The 21,644-nt window shown below is 40.7% G+C and overlaps 1 protein-coding gene across 2 annotated transcripts in view; it reads right to left on the bottom strand.

The window, feature by feature from the left end:
* Nucleotides 1-21,644, bottom strand: part of npnta (nephronectin a) — a 43,822-nt gene that overhangs the window by 16,201 nt on the left and 5,977 nt on the right. Inside the window, exons 2-5 of one of the 2 annotated variants that reach the window (XM_089005471.1) lie at nucleotides 19,306-19,406; nucleotides 13,321-13,371; nucleotides 10,938-11,030; nucleotides 2,113-2,232 (exon numbers count right to left, since the gene is read on the bottom strand). In XM_089005471.1, coding sequence (XP_088861597.1) covers nucleotides 2,113-2,232; nucleotides 10,938-11,030; nucleotides 13,321-13,371; nucleotides 19,306-19,406 — 365 coding nt within the window. The remainder of the gene's footprint in view (nucleotides 1-2,112; nucleotides 2,233-10,937; nucleotides 11,031-13,320; nucleotides 13,372-19,305; nucleotides 19,407-21,644) is intronic. The other variant, XM_089005472.1, reaches the window with a different exon arrangement.

Here is a 21,644-nt window from a genome sequence, read left to right as displayed (position 1 = left end):
TGACAGCGTCCCATTTTCATACCCGCTGTCCTGAAGAAGGAAGTGGCGCATGTCATCATCTGTTATGATCACGTGATCCTCGCGTCAGCCATTTTGAATGCTTTTCGATTTATGACCGTTTGACTTATGACCGTTTTGTCGGAACGCAACCCGGTCGTAACTCGGATGTTACCTGTATTTCTAATTTCCGTCCCATCATCAAATAATGTCATGGGTTCATGTCATGGACATGAAATCCCTCCAGAACGATTATGGGGTCAACTGGAATTTGCTCACGTCATTTTGATCATTTCAAACTGTGACGAGGAAATAGCCAGGGCACTCGCGGACGTCTTGCAGTTTGATGATGTTGGGGCTAGCCGATTAAATGCTGAGCTGATCCAATATTGATCGGCAATTCTAATAACGTCCTTCACGCGACAGCGTAGATTCAAATGAAAAAGAAAGAAAAAAAATACGATACTGGCAATGGCAGGACGCTCAGGCGGAAAAACATGAAGAGACAGAATGTTAATAAGGAGAGGTGATGGAATTTATGGGGAAACATGTTCAGGCATCTTCTTCCTTTGCTGGGAAACACCAGAGGGCAGCCAATAAAATTACAATAATCCTGATTTTTTGTTTAATTCTTATTTTTTTAGGTTTGTTATACACGGATGGAATGGAATGTATTTCATTTTGTGGGTGGTTACGCCTCTATTAAGCCATTATGGACCACCCACTTGTCTCAATGCTTGTTCTACAAAATAAATGTTTAAAATGTACAATAGATGCCAAGCTGATGATTATAGGTTACAAACTGTTTAATTTTCATGATTGTTTTTTCCCCAATAAAAATGTTTTTTGAGAGGTTCGACTGAGAAAGATGAAAGCCAACACGGAGTTGGAAATAAAAGTACGCAACAGAGTGGATTCGCACGAACTTAACTGCGAAGTAGTGGGGGCAAACACTATTTTCAGGATGGCATTATTCTGCTGTCGATGGCTCATATAATTTTCAATAATTTAATAATGTTGTCCAGTTATTACGAGGCATAAGTAGCGGCCATTATATACTACTACTCTATACTGTATACATGTACATGCACATGAGGTATTTTATGAAATTGTGGGTTGTTCTTGTTCTTGAGCTGCTGTAATCCACTCACAGGCAAACAAAATGCTCATTATATTCTACAGCACAGGTGTCAAAGTCTAGGCCCGGGGGCTAAATCTGGCCTGTCACATGATTTTATTCGGCCCACGAAAGCAAATCAAGCATGTCAAGTGCTGCGCTGCCTGCTAATGTCCGAAACAAAATTTCAAATTGTCCCATTTAAACTACAATAACAGTCATTATTTTTTTACTTCAGATTTGCAAATCTTTACTTCTACTAATTGAGTCAGTGGTTCCTGACAGTTGTTGCGAGATCTGGTTGGCTGAGCATTACTTCGCATAAAAGCACACCTGCATATAAGAAACAAGGTCATCTTTTGAAGAAAATGAAGGCTTTTGCATGTGCCTTATACAGCGGAAAATACGGTAATTTGTTCATGCGTTCTGAGTTTGACATCCTTGTTTAACACCAGGGGTATAAAACTCTTTTTTTTCCCACAAGCCAACATATAGTTAAGGTTTCCTCTGGATTTGGATTTGCCTTTATTAGTCTCACAGTGGAGCAATTTACATTCTGGAGGGTCGTTTGGGGAAGCCATTAGAATATTTCATCTCCTCCACATATTACAAACAGAACGCACAACTAATGAATGAATAACTAGTTTTAAAATCTGAAGTCAAGAATAATGACTGTTGTTATGTTGTTTACATGCAACAATTTGAAATTTTGCTGAGGACTTTAGCAAGTATCATGGAACACGACATAATTGATTTGTTTTTACGGGCCGAATACAATTATGTGGGAGGCCGGAATTGGTCCGCGGGCCTTGACTTTGACACCTTGGTCTACAATATCTATGTACTGGCCCCCATATTTTTTATGAACTTGTTGGATGTTCTTGTTAGGTGCTGTTGTAATACAGTCATTTTGAGGCATACGGAAGACTCATTCAATTCTATTGTGTACATGCACTGGCCTCCAATTTACCCCAATTTACTGTATGAGACATACATACTTCCACAGGTGCCGTCCGGCATCAGCATGTAGCCGTTGAGGCAGTAGCACTTGTAGCTGCCGTAGGTGTTCATGCACCTGTGTTTGCAGGGCCGTGGCTTCAGCCCGCATTCGTTCAGATCTGCGGAGTAAATGAGAAAACAGCGTCAGGAGAACGAGGGAGGGGAAAAAATTAGTCAAGGGAGGGCAGAGGTGAAGAGGTAGGATCCATTCAAGGGGGAGCCGTCTGCGTTTTTTTGAAGAAGGTCGACATGTTTGCACGTGCCCACGGAGTTCACCTTCATCCAAAGGAAGCCTAGAAGTGACTGAAAATGGGTTGTAAAGTGGTGGTGAAATTCCGAGAATTTTTTGGGGGTAAATATTCCAAAGTGGACTCAACCTTAAATTTAACCATGGCATTTCTGCAGATGAGTAAAACATTATCAGGTTTTAGATTAGATATTCATGAAATAATCAATTTATTTCACCGTCAAAGAAAAAAAAAACGGATGTCGAGTTCATCGAAGGTCCCAACTTTGACAATTCATAGAATTTTGCAAGGCTAGCTGCACGTGATCGATCGATGTCATTAAATCCCGCTGACTCATTGTAAATTCACCGGGATGCCATCCAGCTGTCTCTCATGGAAGCAGTGCATCATTTTTGGCTTTTTTTCATGTTGACAAGCTACCCGTGGGGCGTGTAAAAAAAAAAATCCCATCAAGAAAAAAAAAAAAAAAAAAAAAAAAAAAAAAAAAAAAGGTGCTTTTTTTTCACCCGACAAGAGCATAGGTAGCATATCACGGAGTTAATAACCGCATAAATCTCTGTTCCCTCGCCGCCTTCGTGTCACTCTCATCGGCGCTTTCTACCCGTCAGCGATCTGAGAAACGATCCTGAAACAACTTCATTTTCTTCTTCCGCCTGCTTCCTAAATGCTTTAACCAGATCAGAGTGACAGCTTTATTCCTTATTCATACTCAGGCTTCCCAAAGGCACACTATTTTGGATATTTCCCAGTGTGAAAAATGGGTGTGACTAATGGCTCCCATGCCTTTGGCACACCGCATGCCGCGTTGCATCTCACGCGCACCGAAAAGTCTGAAACAAATCAATAGCCTTTTTATTTAGTCCTTTACATTGCGAATACAACTATTTAATATGCGGGCACATTAAATCATAAGACATAAAGCACATTTAAAGAAGTGGGCGGGAAATCATGGCATATGATTCGACACCACACACTCCTGGGTGGCACAACTGCAGGTGGGAAAATGTCTCGTGAAGCCATGACATGACTGGTGGAATGCTAATGTGTAACAGTAACTTTTTTTGGTTTTATTAAATAAATAACAAATAAACCAGCTACCCATCCAAACAAACTCACCACCAAACTAACCAACAAACCAACAAGCTAACTAACTAGCAAATTAATCAACCAATTTTCTAGCTAGCTAAGTACCCAACTGTGCATCTAACTAGCCAACTAACCAGTTACCCAATTGTCTATCTAGCTAAAGAACCACCGACTAGTTGGCTTGCTACCCAGCTATCTAACATACTAAATAACAACGATATAACTAACCAGCTAGCCAACTAGCCCACCACCAAACAAACTAAATGCTAACTAGTTAGCTAACTAGCTAAACAACAAACTAATTGGCTAGCTAACCAGCTAGCTACTTAACTACATCCAACCAACCAAATAAATATATAAATAAAATCCTGCCAGACTAATCGTAGCTTCTCAAAACAAAAACCCGCATTGCGGCAGTTCCCGTGAAACCCGATTAACATTGACGTGTATCCAACGAGGAAACACAAAAACTATATTTTGCCACGAATTAAAGCGCTTATACTTCAAGGCTATTATTCGAGTGGCTTTGGTAAATGAGCTTTCTTCCAATTGGTCCGACGGAGCGTGTAAGAAGAGCTTAAGGACGAGAGTACAAACGAGAATGATACACATGCTCACAAAGAATACAAAAGTCCCGGGATCAAATGGAGCATCAACAGTTGTCGCCATGACATTGGTATATAAGCCTCCCTCGTTTTATCTCGCATATAGATTTCGTCGTCACAATGCGGGAAGGCCAGACGGCTGCTTTGTCAACGATGCCAATTTAAGGACCATGGACAACGTTCCCAGTGCTTTGTTGCATACCTTCAGCATTTAAGACACTGCGCACCCATGGATTCATTTGGACATTTTTTGTATTCATAAACGCCTTTCAAAATACTCACATATGATGGAACTCTTCTATTAATAGCAACATGTAGTCGTTTAAAGCCTGGCGGAATAATGGGTGGCTCCATTTAGCATTCAGCTATGAATGCAGCTGTGGAATGCATTCCCTGTCCGCACGCCCGTTTTCCTGGGTGACAGCGTTTCAACAAACAAATGTTTGAAGAATTTGAGATGAATAGCTATTTGAGTGAATAGCTATTCGTGTTATTTTCTCTTGTATAAATGAATCTTTTGACACAGTTGACTGTCAACCATGACAATGGATTATTATGTGTGTTGCCTCCTGCCATTATTGTTTTCATGCCCAAAGAATAAGAAAACCACTTGAGATGAAGCAGACAAATAAATAAATAAATAAATAAATGAAAAACCCTGATATACGTTATTATTATTTCAGCGTGGAAAAGTTAAAACGACCCTAGTCTGCGATTTTGTTTGCCTCGTTATTAGCGGCTTGCGTGAAAGACAATATGGCTGCCTCATTAACACAAAATAACAGGTCATGTGCAGGTCATATTTTTTCAATAATAAATCACAACGCTTGTGGTCATTAAAGGCGTTCAAATAATTCGCCTGCACCTTGATATGAACACTGCCCTGCCCTTGTCAGAGGGAAGCATTTCACTGTTTCGTCTTTAAAGCTCTACACCTGTGCGCACTCATGCGCGGCAATTTTTTTTTTTTTAAATCCCTGTTAACTTTTTTAAATTATCTCATTACACGGCTGGCATTTTCAGCTCCTTGTTTACCTCAAGCACATAAAAAATACATTAAAAAAAGTACTGGGGATTGAGTTGAACAATTCGGAAAGAAAAAAAAAAAAACGTCCTTGCTATTAAATGAGTTCATGCAGTCTGCTCCCCAAACGAACTGTGTTTTCCCCTTGAACCGACGGTGGGTGTTCTCATTACTGTGACAACAAAGAAACAGAGCGATGGCGTTCAGTGGGGTCTTTGCATGCCCGAAACAAACCGGCATTAAAGCAACGGGCCAGGGTAACTGCTTGTGTTTGGGGTTGGTTTGGCCGAAACACCTTGTAGGAATCTGTCAAAAAATTTCAATTTTGAGTCTTGGTGATTTATGTTTTTGGTGGGGGGTGGGGTGGGTGGGGCTTTCAGGGACAGTGGTGACCACAATTGATAGCGTATCATGCTATCAGGTTACAGGGCAGCTTTCAAAGGTCGAATGAATGTTTGAATTTCATGTTGATCAGTGAACCTGTCATTTTTTTCGACTGTATATCCACCCCCCCCCAAAAAAAAATAAACAGAAATTAATTTGTAAAAACCATAATACAGTGATTCAAAGATGACCTTTGTAGAGCACATGCCAAACAGCCTGCGAGGAGAAAAGCATGGTACAGACGTGGAACCGAGCGATGGAGAAGAAAGTCTCTAAGGGTGAAAGCTCAAGGCCGAAGAGTGGTGATGAAACGCTAAAGCAGGAGAAGTGGATAAGGACGCATCCATTGGAAATGTTTTGGGAAAGTGCTCATAAAAGTGTTGGTTTCATATTCCGACTTAACACTGCAATCACCTGCCGTTTATGTCCTATTTGTTACCCATCATGAATGTCCTTTCATCACAGGAAGTAACACTGCTATGCTAGTTTGCTAACCATGTCCCAACCCATTTGCTGCTTGCCATGTTCCTTCCTGGCGGGGACTAGCGCAGTCTAGCTAGCTCGCTACACCAACGTCGTGTTACATTCTGTTTTTATTTGCTATTTTTCAATTCTGCTTCGTTTCTGCTTCGCCCTTGGTATCACCAGGCTGGCCCGAGGTACTACACAGTTGCTTAAGGTAGGGAAGAGTTTGTAAAGCTGCCATTTTGTATGTAGTCATCGTGGTTCTCAAGTCTGATGTAAATAAAGGTGAGTTGGGCTAAAAGCTCCTGTTTACTGTGGTCTGCTAAGGTTGTCGGTTTTAGCTATGTTCTCTCTCCCCATCTGTCTGTTGTGTGGACTTTCTGTAGGAACGCCAAATGGCAGGTGTAGCTAAATCAATTGGAATATAGAAAATGATTCTTTCAACACACGGGGATCGACTTTGAAAGGCAAATTCTACCTCATAAAATCATTCTTTGGTCCATGGCTGTATCATTACATGTCGTCAAGACTCCTTGTAACCTCAAACAACAACCAATGCCACCCTCCCTCCGATTTTAGTCGACAACAAATGTTTCCTTGCGACCAATCACTACTTTCACATTCGCCAGAGAGTTAGCTACCTTTTGTGAAGTCTTTTACCCTGATAGAAAGCGTGCAGTCCATTTAATAGCCGAGGATTGATTTCATAAATCAAAAGAAAACATTAAAATTAAAAATGGAGGTATGCTGTGCTTGCATTCCCTACAGACAGATCTCAGAAGCGGGCTTCTTTTTTCAAGGATTAGCTCTCCAGGCACTGTACTAACGGCGAAGGAGCAGTCGTGAGCGGCATCCAAAGGTCTAGAACGGCCTTTAAAAGGAGCGTGAGATGACAGAAGGCGAATGCTGCGGATCGACGCATGCTTGGCGGACATTCCTCGAGTTCGGGTGCTTTTCTTGTGTGGTCTCCCAGGTCGGTAGGAGATATCTCACCCTCCGTCACCGGATGTTGATCCACAGGTAGGAATACGGAGAGGTGAGTGGACCACGTCAGTGGAGTCAAATAGTCCTGGTGTTCTTCTTGGAGGGGAAAAAATGGTTGCCGCGGAAGGGAAGGAGGTAAATCGAAAAGAGAACATGTGGTGGAGGGCACAAGAGAATGAAAAGGTGGTGGATTAGAAGACCTATGACCGCTACATTCCTAGAAAGTAAAGAGGAACGTTACGCAGTAAAGAGGATTACACTTGTAGGGATGTGGATGGAGGTAGAAGGCCATTTGGGAGAAAGCCATTTCTTTCTTCTGCCGACCCGTTCAACCGTTTTTATTTTTGTCGTAGGATCTAAGGGAATTGCAGTATTTTACAGATTTGTAACATCCTTTGGTAAAACTGATCAAGATGGGGTCTGGAAAACCGCTTGCTTCCATTTTCAGAAGCAAATCATCGCTCCCTGATGACAAACGGTTTAAGCCTGAGGAATTTTAGGCATTCTGCTTTCTCCCTATACAACGATGTTTTCCCGTGGCACCGGACACCTGTTTGGAAGTGACGGGGAACAACACTGCGCTCTGAATCTATGGAACATAGGATTACAAATGGGCTACATTTCAAATTAGCTACATTTCAAATTAGCTACATTTCAAATGTGCTACATTTCAAACGGGCTACAGTTCAAATTTGCTAGATTTCAAATGTGCTAGATTTGAGGTACGCTACATTTCAAATGGGCTACATTTCAAATTAGCTAGATTTCAAATAGGCTAGATTTCAAATGGGCTAAATTTCAAATGGGGTAAATTTCAAATGTGCTAGATTTCAAATGTGCTAGATTTCAGGTACGCTACATTTCAAATGGGCTAAATTTCAAATGGGGTAAATTTCAAATAGGGTAAATTTCAAATAGGGTAAATTTCAAATAGGCTAAATTTCAAATGTGCTAGATTTCAGGTACGCTACATTTCAAATGGGCTACATTTCAAATTAACTAGATTTCCAATGTGCTAGATTTTAGATACGCTACATTTCAAATGGGCTACATCTCAAATGGGTTATATTTTAAATTAGCTAGATTTCAAATTAGCTAGATTTCAAATGGGCTATATTTCAAATAGGCCACGTTTCAATTGGGCTTCATTTCAATTGGGCTGCATTTCAAATGTGCTAAATTTCAAATGAGCTAGATTTCAAATGGGCTTGATTTCTATTTGGCTATCTTGTTTCAAATGTAGCCTGAAAAAGGCTGCCATTTTTACACAAATGGGCGGACATTCCGTAAAGAGGCAAAAGGTTTAGTAATAACCCTTCGAGCCCCCCATAACAAAAAAAAATATACATTTTTTAATCACGAACTGGATAAAAAATTCGGGATTGGGTGCGGTCGATTTACAGAATCAGGCTTCAAGGAAGATTTTGAGACCAGATTGGGTTTTCAAATAAAATTTCAAAATCTAGTTCCTAGCCAACGTTCTGGTTGAAAGATATGGTTCCAGGTCTAGGTTAGGGTGGTTTCAGGACAGTCATTAGGATTAAGGTTTCAAAGGAGTATTTTAAGACCAGGTGTAGTTTTGAGTATCTGGTGGTTTAGTGGAGACCCACAAAACTGGTAGTGAGCTTCTTCACATCTATTTCCTTCCTTCCTATCATACCTTACTTGTTTCCTTCCTTCCTATAGCCAATCCAGTTTTCTAATGTGCATTCTTCCTTCCCGTGGAAGGAGGGACTCCTTCCATCCTTCTTTCCTTTTATAGCATCCGGGTTGACTCCCTTTCATCCAACCTCGTATCATTCCTTCCGTTCATACCCCCTCGTTTACCTTCTATCCTTCCTTGCCACCTTCCCTTCTTTCCTCCTTCATTCCAAGTTACCATCTTTCCATCTTGGCACCTCCCCCTGTCATCCTATCTTCCACCTTTCCTTGCCCTTCATCCTTTCTCACTTTGAGTCACTCCGATCGTCTTCGCTTCCTTCCAATCTTGCATTTTTCATCGTAAACCGGATCGACGCGATACTTCCAGCGAAGTCTTTGAATAGCCAAGTCGACTCAACCTCATTAAAGTCACCTACACGCGATAATCGTCTAATTAGAAGGTTGGCTTGTGACACCGCTCAGTGCCGCCAAATTGTCGGCAGAGATTATGGCGGTGACGGGTTTGTTTGCGCGCCGTGATTAAAATCCCCCATCCGCTTGCAGGCATCTGGAGTTGGGGTGGGGGGGAGGGGTTGACAGGCGTTTGTTTAACAGGTCGCTTATATTATGCGATCCCATCGAGACAGTGCATACGGAAATAGCAAAGGAAATGGGTTTAAAAAAAATGTTGTGCATAATGAGGGCTTCCCATGGGAGGACGAATCAGTTTGTAGGCCTTATTATTTGTATTATTTGCATTATTATTATTCGTATTATTATAATTATTAGTAGCAGTAGTAGTAGTAGTATTCATATTATTCATAGTATGATTATTATTGTTATTATTACTATGATTACTACTATTCTTATGACTATTATTGTTATTATTAATTATTATTATTATTATATTTTTGTTTATGATAAATAATCAATCATGGTGGCCTCACATCGCAGAAGTTCAGGGTTTGATTCTGCATTGGGCCTTCCTGTATGTAGTTTGTATGCTCTCTCCAGTGCCTGTCTGGGTTTTCTCCGGGTATTTCGATTTCCCCCTACACTACAAAAACCCCTCCCCTCCCACTTAAAGCACAGCACTGCGTGTCCGTGAATGACTGCAGGTGCGGCGTAGACGTGTTTCATTTGCATTTACCGTTCAAGGGTCTTGAAACGCGGCACTTTGACCTTTTATTGGCACGCAGCAGCCGGCGAGCGACTCATGGCGCCTTGATCGGGGGCCGCGCGGATTGCCACGCACATAAATCGTAAACGTCTAATCAATCTTTAATGAAGGCATGCATTTAAATGAGCACGTTTAATCAATGACTGGTGAATAATTCACTCTGCCTCCGTGGCGTGCTCTGGCTTTAAAATATCCGAGGTTTGTCTCCAGAAACGAAAATGTTAGTCCGATAAAAATGCACGACAGTCGGTGTCGGTCCTTGAGTGGAAAGAGTTGAGATTGCGATTTGCAAAATGGGCTGCGTAGAAATTTTAAAGGCATCAGTCCATATTTTGCAAATGGAGTTACATTATTATTTATTTTTCTGTTTGAAAGTTGGTGAAAATGTGTATGAATTGAAAATCATATGATGAATATTTCAATTAAAATCATCCTGAACTCATTCAATGCCATTCCTGAATATATTTGGGAATTGAAAATATGACGTGGAGCGCCATTCCCGAATTTGTTAGGGTTTTGTTTTTTTTTCTTGCTGATAAAGCACTGGTCAGACCTCTAGCAATGTTTTTTCCCTTCTATGAAGGGGGCAGCATTTGCCTTTTGTACAGCTGCCCCCAGTTCAAGCTCAGACAACTCCAGACATAAGACCCACTGTACGGTTAACTCATTCACGCCATTCACAAATTTATTCAGGAATTGAAAATATGATGTCGAGCGCCATTCTCAAATTTGTTCGGGTTTTGTTTTTTCTTGCTTGGGTGCCGATGAAGCACTGGCTAGACCTCTGGTAATGTTTTTCCTTTGCACAGGGAGCAGCATTTCCCTTTTTTGAATGTTTGTGCTCTGTTCCAGCTTCAGCTATTGTTAAAGCGCTATGTAAACCAATATGTATGTGTTACATTGTATTTTGGACTGTTGCCCTCATTTCAAGCTCAGATAACTCCAGGCCCATATAATTTAGGAATTAACTTTTTTTTCTTTTGAAAGAAGAGGGTCTAAGAGAGAGTCTAAGAGAGTCTGAATGGAATGTTTATGTAGTCCTAAAAATCAATATTTTGTGGGTCCTGGAATTTGAGTGAAAATGACAAAAACCAAAAACAAACAAAGAGTTTGAGTAGCACGTTCAAATATCTCGGGAGATCAAATTTGTTTGTAATTTAAAGAGTTATGATGTTGACGGTGATGTGCCAAGGTTAACCCCTCTCACCTTGATTGCAGGTCTTCCCCGTGAATCCGGCGTGACATTTACACTTGTTGGGACCCACACAGTCTCCATGCTTGCAGCCTGACGGGCAAAGCGCTGAGTGGGAAATTCAGAGAAGGGAGACTTGTTTTGTTACACCGCTTTAAAAGATGAAATAAAATAAAATCACATCAAAATGTGACATTCGAAGCAGTAAAACGGCAGTCTGGTGCAATGATGGAGGACGAGACTTAATCCTATAAGCTAGGCGATGGTGATTTGATGGAGCGTTGGGGACACCAGGCTTAATTCTATTGATGCTTTGACGCCTTGGGAATATATACTGCTTTAATTTATGAACACTGTTCGTCACAATCATGAGAGCATCCAGCGTGAGCTCACGTTTGATTTTTGAGCGAATGACGATTTTCAAACTGAATTCACCTCGTCACCACAATCAATGAATCAAAGATAGTCATCCTGTCTACTTGATATCTACCTTCCGCCTTCGTCCACAAAGGCGGAAGTAGACGCTGAAACATGTCAGGTATTTGAACCCCGACAATACACTGTCTGTAAGATAAGAATCTGTTTTAAATTAGATGAATCAAAGACTTTTTGGGAAAATATTCTTTTTGGAATTTCTGTTTCTTACATTGAACACATAACATAACCATATTTGTTATAGAAATAACTTTTTCCAAATTTTTATCTGTTATTTTATGTTAATCCCCTGTTAAACTCCCTCCCAGCCCTGCCCCCCCCCCCTGCCTCTTCCCACTGCCACACTCACCAAACTCTGAGTACACGCTACACGCTGTACTATCATCCTGAACTCTCTTTTTTTCTTCTTCAAGTCTTCAACCGTTTTTTCTGGTTTGTTTGTTTTTGCATTACTACATGACATCACTTTACATATGACACTACCTCACTTTACATTCTGAAATTACATGTATTGTCTTTTGTCAATTGTCTGTCTTTTTTAGCCACATTATAAATGCCTTGCACGCTGGGCCCGAGAGGACATTAATTTCATCTGTGTTGTATGTCATGCATATTAGTATATTTGACAATAAAGCTGACTTTGACTTAATATTTCATCCATCCATTATTTGAATGATTTCAATTCAATGACACATTTCGCTTTCTCATTTTAGCCTCGGTGACATTAGCCAATTTTACGAATGCGAATAATAAATCTAATTTGCGTAGCACAAAAATGCCAAGACTACTCTGCTGAACAGCGACGGCCATTTCTGAGCACTGGTAACCATGGCAAAAAGGGCAGAAGCTACTACGAATGCAAAGCATTGATTCCATTTTCACTGAAGGATGCAGCACTTCATTTCCATGCAGTTACACTTGTCAGTGCGCGGACATTGTACGTGTCAGCGGACGCAAACACAAATGAGACCTGTTGATTGGCCGGGATGCATTTTGGGGACGTGGCTTCCCAAGATTGAACAATTCATTTTATTTGCAGTGATTCTGCCCAAAAACAAAGACTGTTGAATAGTCCAAATGTCCAGTGGACCATCAGTTAGAAAATCAAACGCTCGGAACCAAACGATTTGTTCGCAGGTCAAATGAAAAAGAACCTCTGCTGCCAAGTTAGCTCAACACAGAGGAATGCTAAGCCAGATCAGAGGCAGGCCAGCAACAGGGCCTCCAAGAGTATTTATAAGTATCGGAGTTGGCGGAGGGATCAGGCACGGCCGTCAGCGTCGATCAAGCATAGCGGGGGACTAAAAAAAAAAAAGAAATTTTCAGCAGCTGGAAGGCCAAACATAGTTGGTCGGACCAACGTTCCATTAACAACATTCAAGTAGTGACACACTTGCATTGTGTCTGGGGAAGTAGAGAAGAATGTTTGGACATTATTTGGACAACTATGGTAACATCCTGATGAACTCAAGTCACCGTGCGATCGATACCGGGTGACTAGCGGTTATTTTGGGTTTTTGTAGTCGATCGTTCTTTCGTCTCCGTTTTCTAGAAGACAGTAAATAGCGGCGAAGTAGCGCTCGGCATGTCTGCTTCGCAGTTGTGAAGTTCGGGTTCAGGAAACTCAACTCCGGCATAGCTATGTGGGGTTGGCATGTTCTTCCCGTGCTTAGTGTGGGTACTTGGGCTTACATTCGCAATCCTGTATCAGAAATGGTTAGGCCAATCTCCGCTAACGCATGGCAGAACACGTTGGGTCGTGACCATTCAGTGTCGAGACATCCATGAGGCTACAGATTTTCCACCAAAATTTTCGTTGAAGAGTGGCAAGGTGATCGGAGTGACTTAGGATCTATAAATAAAAAATTAGAGGATGTACGCACTCCACGACCTAGCCCCCCTACCACCACCCTGCCGCCACTTCGCTTGGCGATCATACAAGCAAGTAACATGTTGAGCTAACCTGGGGGCTGGCACCTTATCCCGACTAGCCTGCGAGTTAAGGCGAAGGGAGCTGCAAGAAAAACAGCCAAACAGACAAAAAAAACCACAGTTGCAGGCACTGAACACAATCTGAATGGCTTTGTAAAGTTAGCATTTTTTGTTGTTCAAGGCCAGGTTCCACCAAATTTTTCGGTTCACTTGGGTATTCGAATAAATATCAGATATTTCAACGCACTCTCTTTGAAGAATCGTCTTGGCACGGACGTTAGACAATATTTTTATTACAAGTACGGGAACAATGAATGCCAGGGTGACTATGTTGGTTTTTATTTTTAACAATCAATCAATCGATTGTAATGCCCATCGCTAGTCCCAATTTGACAAGCTGGCTAATGAGAAGTGACACTAAACAGGAACCAAATTTGCACTATGGTGAACTGAACTGTTGTACTTGGTGGAAACAGGTCTTTTTGCCCCTTACAAACAAACAAACAAATACAAAAAAAAGAATAATCATACAGTTCTGGAGTCACATGTGTTAGTTAGTTAGTTAGTAGCATGGCTAGCAGAAACGCTAATGCTAGTTTGAAATTGAAGGTGGGTATGTTGTTTTGTAGGAGTGAGTGTTTTCAGTTCTTGAAATTAGGAAGTTTTTCAGATTTTTAAAGCAGGGTACTTAACATTCTTGAGCTTTTTTAAAACAATTCCAAAGTGTGTGTATATCTTTGGTTTAACCCTTTGTTGCACGTCGTAGCCTAATAACACTGGAGTGACCGCCGTCCCCGAAAGAGTTAAACATAACTGCAACCCGAACTCACTCTGTAGCAGCCTTCCTCAGAGACTTCCTTGAATTAATTAATGTATTTTCTTTTCTTCATGGATAAACTGATAATGGCGTTTCCAACATGTTCATTGCCAGGAATCTGTTTCGTGAATGCTTCCACCAGGCTTATCTCCCTGTGTCCATTTGTTGTATGGATCAGCTCAAGTGGCAGAAATTCTTACAGCTAGATAGCTTTCTATAATAATTTCTTCTAGCTAGTTGGATAGCTATAAGAATTTCTGCTAGCGAGCTAGCTAGCTAGATGGCTAGTAGATAGCTAGATAAAAAAGGAACTTGTGAAAAAAAAGAAGTGATAAAGAAGGCCACAGGTCACGGGCACAAAAGTGAAACTAAAACCTTATCGCTTTCACAGCTTTTTTTTCTTTCTATTTTAAATCGCTGCTTTCAAAGTTCAAGTGACCGTGCGGAAGGATAATCTTTGTTTTTGTCCAAACAAAGCGAGTCAAACAAAATCCTGGTCTCAGTGGATTTTAGAGCCCACCGGGAAACCAATACGGGGAGCCTGTCTGGGACCAAAATTAACCTCATTCTCACCGGCTTACGTATTATGCGGTTACACCGCAACTAGACGGGTCAATATTATTCATGGCTCTATTGATATTGGACCTGCTTTTATTCTTTTGCGTTCAGTCCAATGACTCTAATGGATAGGCGATGTTAAGATTGCCCTTGAATAAACTTTTAATTTAAATTTTAATAAATTAATTTTAATTACCGTATTTTCTGCACTAAGGCGAATCTAAAAGAAAAGATTTTTTTTCAAAAGCTGACCATGCACCTCATAAACCGGCGCGCCTTATGTATGGAAAACGTTTTAAAATATGTAATTCATTGAAGGTGCCCCTTATAATGCGGTGCACCTTATGTATGGAAAAGGTTTTGAAATATGTCATTCGTTAAAGGTGCCCCTTATATTCCAGAAAATATGGTAATCTTCATGTCATTTTTTTATAAATATATTTTTTGTGATCACAATAATAAGGGGCGTAAGAAAAGTCGTAATCTTGGGCATGTGCTTTGGATTATTACAAACAAAATAACTTTACAGGGGAATGCCTGATAAGATATACAACGACTGTTCTTCGGCTAACATCCCCCCCCCCAAAAAAAACCTCTCCAAAGTTTTATAACAAACACATTTATCAATAAATAAATAAAATTACATAAATAAAATTACATAAATAAATACATAAACAAACACTAATAAACGAATGATTGATTGATTTATGTGACCTACGCTATTGCTCTCCCACACAAATCCCCAAAAGGATGTTATTATCTTTGACACAAAATAAGCATGATTTTCAAAATTCCGTTTTTTTTAATCACTGAGCAATTTCCCCAAAAAAAATCATTTAATTCTTTTTGTTGTTTGTTTTGTTTTGTTTTTTGCTGTCAGATGATCTCGCCGGGAGCTGGCTGGAATAAGAATCTCAATGTGCAGCTTCCGCAGAATCTGAACATAAAAAACGGAGTTGAGGGCTGCCAAAAAAAAAAAAAAAAAAAAAAATATGCAACTCGTCTTCCTCTGTCTTTTATGCGCTAAATCTTTAAATCTCGCACCTCGGGATTCGTTCTCTCAATTTCATTTTGTGCATTCCTTTTTCTCTCTTACCTTCCTTTGTTTGGCGGAATAAAAAAAATAAAAAAGGTGATCCATTTAAAACCGGGAAAGGCGTTGCAATGAGCTCATTCTATCTTTTTCCGTCAGAGGTGAAGGTCATAAGCACCTGAAAGAAGCCTTTCGTGTTCGAGCCGCCAAGATTACTCTTCTTTTTGTTCCTCTTTCTTGCACACATAAGGAATATGAATGCATGTTTGAAGTAAACGAATGTCAGGCCAAGTACACAGTCCCGAAATATATTTTTGTTTAAAATACTGAATGAAACAAAAAGAAAAAGCGTTCGGGTGTCTTTTTGTCACATGTTTGATAATTATTTGCCAGTTGGTACAATAAAATAAAATAAAATAAAATAAAGTAAAATAAAACAAAATAAAATAAAGTGAAATAAAGTGAAATAAAATAAAATAAAATAAAATAAAATAAAATATATTCAATGCTTGGGACTCATTGAGCGTAAAGCCTTGAGCTCAGGCTAAAGGCTGAGCTCAGGAAAGAACACATGCGACTCCGGAACTGTATGAGGAAGGGAGGGGGGGGTGATGTCACACACTGCTGCTTGGCTGGTCATCCTTTTGCTTGCATTGTTAGTTCTTGAATGAATAAGTACAGACGCTCCCCAATTTACGAACGAGATACATTCCGAACGGTCATTCGTAAGGTGAATTCGTTCCTAACTTGCTTCAGTGTTATATTTTGTATGCAATGTATGTTTAAAGGACAACCGACGTCACTTTTTTGTTTCCTAACTGACATCAGAAAAACGTTTTATAGCATCTAAAATACCCAAAACACGCAGTATGATATTTTTAGTCAAATGCAAAACACCAATAAAAATGACTTAAAGTCTCTAAAAAGTACTTCAATTTGAAACCGGAAGTGGCCAGTTTCAGAAGTAGCCGCCCCCATGTTCGTGGTGTCACGGCAAGACGTCTTGTATTGCTGGAGAATCAAAACAATGGCTTCAGATTCAGAGAACATGCTTTCTTGTTACACATCCAGTTTTGAATATGATTGAAATAGTTCTGAAGAGGAAAGCATACATGTTTGCAATCGATTAAATAATTTATTCCGTGTCATTTTGAGGGGGGGAATGTAGAACCGAAAAGAGGCAGAAGAGGGCCACAAATTCAGGGACACTGATTCATTCCTTACATTTTTTGTCAGTGAATATCAAATAGATGCTCAGTGCCACACACAAGGATTCACCATCACATTATTTATGTATTTCCTTCTAATTTCGCCACCAACACGGATCAACATGAAGTTTTCAGACCAAACAAAGTATTGCAAAATACATTGAAGTGATGCAAGGTATGTCCTTTCTCGCTGAGGGGCGTTCCTTTAGTGACGTAGGGTGAGGACTCGTCACCAACTCAAAAACAAGACTTCCGGAATATTCAGTGCGAGTCTTAAAACGTAAAATATAGCTATATGCGGTGGAATCTTTGTAAAATATGCTCAGTAGAAGTCATTTGAAGCCATTTTACAAATTATGGACACAACTTGTCCAGAGACGTCGGTTGTCCTTTAAGGCTTATACAAGTATGTTTAAGGTTTATATAATTACTGAAAAATAGTCATTTAATAACAGATATGCTCTATAAAGATATGCACATGTACAACTGGAGAGAATACTACATACATTACTACAAAAATGTTCGTATGTATTATTGTTTTTTTTTTCTTTTTTTGCAATGCACTCGAGAAATAAATCGATGACAGTAACAATGCACAAATCAATAATATGTTTACTGATGCTTGTTTAAAAAAATGTTTTGAGTGCAGGGCGAGGGAAAAAAGTGTTTGTTTTGGAATAGCCTTCAATTAATCTGCAGGGGGGAAAAAGAATGTAAAACTGGCTGAGGTCATAATAAGTTCACTCTTTTCTCGCCGGAAGGACACTTTGAGCCAGAGGATGGCCAGCCGCCACCAACAAACCATAAACAGCAGCATGTGAGCGACATCTTTCCCCATTATTCACAGGATTAAATTCAACAAAAATAATAATGGACCGGATTAAAACAACACCACTCATGCAGAGCTATGAACTCCTTGAAGCCTTTTCCCACCACTGGAAAAAAGCCGTTTGACAGTTCATCCCATGCAATGAACTCATTACTCGGCTAAGCGACGAAGAAAGCATTCATTTTTTTGCTGTTGGAAAGCCTAAGTTAAGCAAAGCACCATGCAAGCATAGCAGCAGCAGAGTACGGAGCATTTATTACCATGTTAGCATATTAGCATGTTAGCGCTCGACTCGTCAAACTAGCAAAGAACGCGCTATTTAAATCTTTCAGAGAGCAGCGGTGAATTCTGATTATGTGTGAGTGTTAATTTGGAAGTTTGATCATTCGAAAAGTCAAGAGATTGTTCAAATGTGCTATTTGGTTACTCGGAGAGCATCCCGTCAAATAAATTGCGAAAACATCAAGTGTGTCAGGGAGTGACGGCGGTATCAGTAGGAGCACGAATCACCAATCACTGAGTTCAACATCGTATAAGGACGCCACGATGTGGCGAGTCGTTTTAATAGTCGACATTAAACTTGCCTGAGTATAAAAACAGTGAATTTTTCAGTAAAAAACGGAAAATAATAAAATAAAATAAAATACACGCACAATGAATGTTGTATTTCCAAACTTTTTCCATATATAAGGTGCACCTGACTATAAGGCACACATTCACTGAATGACAAGTATAAAAAAGGCACACCACATTACTGCGGCTTGGAATTGAAGCAGATTTAGGAGGGACAGGAGATGTAAGACAATCTCTTTTCATCAATGGACGCTACAGCTTTGTGTTCGCTTTCAACATTTAGCTTGTAGCAAACGTGCACATTTCACCATGACGTTCCAGATCCACTGGTGAAAAGGATGTTTTGATGCTCTCCTCTTTCATCTAGAACTGTTTCATGTCACAAAGGGGGTGCAGAAAGTGCTTAAAATTGAATGATGGTCTGTGTCCTTTGTGTTGTGTCACATTATTTGTTATTTAGTTGGTTTTTTTTTGTTTTCTTACTTCATGATGGCGCTGCGAGAGTGGCTGCCCTTACAGCAGATCCTGTATTTTGTTTTTCTACTTCTTTATTTCCTGTCTTCTTACTTTGATTACTTTGCTGCTGTGAAATGTAAATTCCGCCACTGCGAGACAAATAAAGGCTAATCCAATCTTTTGAAGAAAATGAAGGCTTTTGGGGGCGCCTAATACACTGGAAAATAAGGTAAATAAAAAAATGATCTGTGAATGTACGTAAAACCATTTTTTGACTTCTGTTTTACGGGACAGGAGCCATTTTTTTTCACCTTTGCCACCTCGAGCAACAGCCAACAACTACTTTGCAGTTGCAAACCGCCAGGTTTGCCAAAATGCAAACACCATCGGGCACCTGCATGCTTGTCTAAGCCCTTTTTTACCATGTATTTCCCTTTTTTTTTAAACTACCACAGCTTAACACCTTCGCCATCCCGTTCACCCCCCCTTCCATCCTTCTCCTCCTCCGACAATGGCGACAGCAGACCTAAACGGACACTCACGCTGGCAATGACCCCAAGATCGCCGCGTCCATCCCCAGCAGCAGTCCACCCTGGCGCCGTAGCGGCACAGCCCATTCGACGACACCATCTGCCACGGCCACCTGTAAAACCAAATCACGCAGTGAGACTGGGCGTCGATGAAGATACCCGAAGAACAGCGTGGGCGGCGGGGTTCTCCATGCTTTTATTCCATTCGGCAGATGCTCATGGTGCTTTGAGTGTGTGTGTTTTTGAAAGCGGGGGAAAGTCATGTTAATTATGAACAATATTTTTGGTGACAATATGACTGATTTTTGGCGTACAGTGACACCTTGGCTTACAAACTTAATTGGTTCCCAGAAAGTGTGTGTAAGGCGAAAAGTGTGTATTCCAAACATTAATTTCCCATAGGAAACTATTAAAACAAGAATAATCCATTCCCGGGTCTCCATAAAACATACTTGTTAACTAAATAAGCCTTAAAACTACACACAATATACCTTATTTTATGTATAATAAATGTGCTACGGTATTGTAATTAAAGAAATAAACTGTACTATATAATAAAGTCGGTTTATTTCCCTTTGTGATGGTCTTTTATGGCTTGATGTGTCATGATCTGGTTGGCGACCAACGGGGGGCGCTGTCGGCCCCGCCTGCACCTGCACAGGTGCTGGTCGTCCCGATCAGATTGGCGACCAGCGGGTAGCGACGTCAGCCCTGCCGGCAGCCTCGCAGGTGCTGGTCGTTATAATCAATGACACTTAAAAGGACACCTGGCACGATCATCCGGGGCCGATTCATTGTTTGTTTGCTGCTTGGTTGCAGCATGCATCGTGTACGTGTTTGTTTAACCTTGGCGGACTTTTACACTTGGTTTTCTTTTGCTACTTTGTATTTTTTCCATTCAGATCATTTTGATGTTTTACATTTTGTTCCTGCTGACTTTATTTTAATACAATTTGTCAAACAACCTCCTGCTCCCTCCTGCCTGCTTTTTGGGATCCGAACCCGCCATCACCACCTCGCAAACCGCGACATGATGGAATGGATAGCTTTTTGCATCAAGTGTCTCAAGGAGCTCTGGGTTGAGGATCTTAGAAGTTGTGATATTGCAACAGCAACAGGTGCAGGAAGACACAGTAGAAACTTCATTAATAGCTGGTTCCCTTGCTTTTATGTTCTCTTCAAATTGTAGAGATGGCTTGTACGGGTTATTTGTTGAGCCTGATGACTGGGATTTTTAACCTTGCAGTCTACACTCTGCCTTTGAACTATCAATAAAGTTAAAACAAGTCCAAATTTCACTGTGTTTTCTATCCATTTTCTCACCATTTCACTTTTGTTTTTTTTCTTTCAAGCTCTGTCGTCTCCCTTTCGTCAGTGTGTGTGTGTGTGTGTGTGTGTGTGTGTGTGTGTGTGTGTGTGTGTGTGTGTGTGTGTGTGTGTGTGTGTGTGTGTGTGTGTGTGTGTGTGTGTGTGTGTGTGTGTGTGTGTGTGTGTGTGCGCGCGTGTGTGTTTCTGTAACCTCTCCCCCCGCTCACTGCTGCGTGTGTCCCTTCCGTCCTCTACCACGGATCTTGACCAATAACGTGCAGCTTTAACCGAAGACTGGGGGCGGGGAACAGGAGGGAAAAAAAGCCGGCTGCCATTTCAGGAGCTCTAAGAACCGGCTCGTTTGTGAACGACACATCACTCACTGTGGCGCTCCTTGTGTTTCCCGAAAAATAGTTTGTCTTCCAAGATTATATTCTCACGAACGTTCCTAAGGCGAAAAGGTCATTAGCTAAAGCGTTCGTAAGCCGAGGTATCACTGTACAGTAAAGTCTTGTTATATCGATATTCAAGGGAGTCCGAAAAAATATCGATATAACCGGGACTATCGATATATCCGACCCTGTTTGCATGTAATTTTCTCTGTGCGTGCATAGAAATAGTATCGATATAACCGGGACTATCGATATATCCAATATCGATATAACGAGACTTTACTGTATTTTGAAAAGCCAGAGTGAAGACAAAACAGAGCCAAAGAAAAAGCACAACCATTGCTTATAATGACACAGCCGGTGCCTGACTCTAGATTTTTTGCAGCTCGTCACGTAGTACTTGGCGAGCAAACCCTAATCCACTACCCCGGTCTTCTTTATATAGCTCCGGAAGACAAAAGCCGCTTTGTTTGTGCCTCGCAGCCAAGTGCGACTGTCACTCAGCATTCGGGAGGCCTGTTCAAGACTTCATGGCGACATAAACCCCACCCCCCTCCTCCCTCCTTTCGTATCTCTGGCTGCCAATCAAGTCACTCAAACACCTAAATAAATAAATACATACATACATACATACATACATACATACATACA

The sequence above is a fragment of the Hippocampus bargibanti genome, linkage group LG10 (genome assembly GCF_051943395.1).
Source record: "Hippocampus bargibanti isolate YZ-2025 linkage group LG10, ASM5194339v1, whole genome shotgun sequence".
In the NCBI taxonomy this organism is placed as follows: Eukaryota; Metazoa; Chordata; class Actinopteri; order Syngnathiformes; family Syngnathidae; genus Hippocampus; species Hippocampus bargibanti.
The sequence above is the reverse complement of the archived record's forward strand: the minus strand, read 5'-3'. Positions and strand labels throughout refer to the sequence as shown.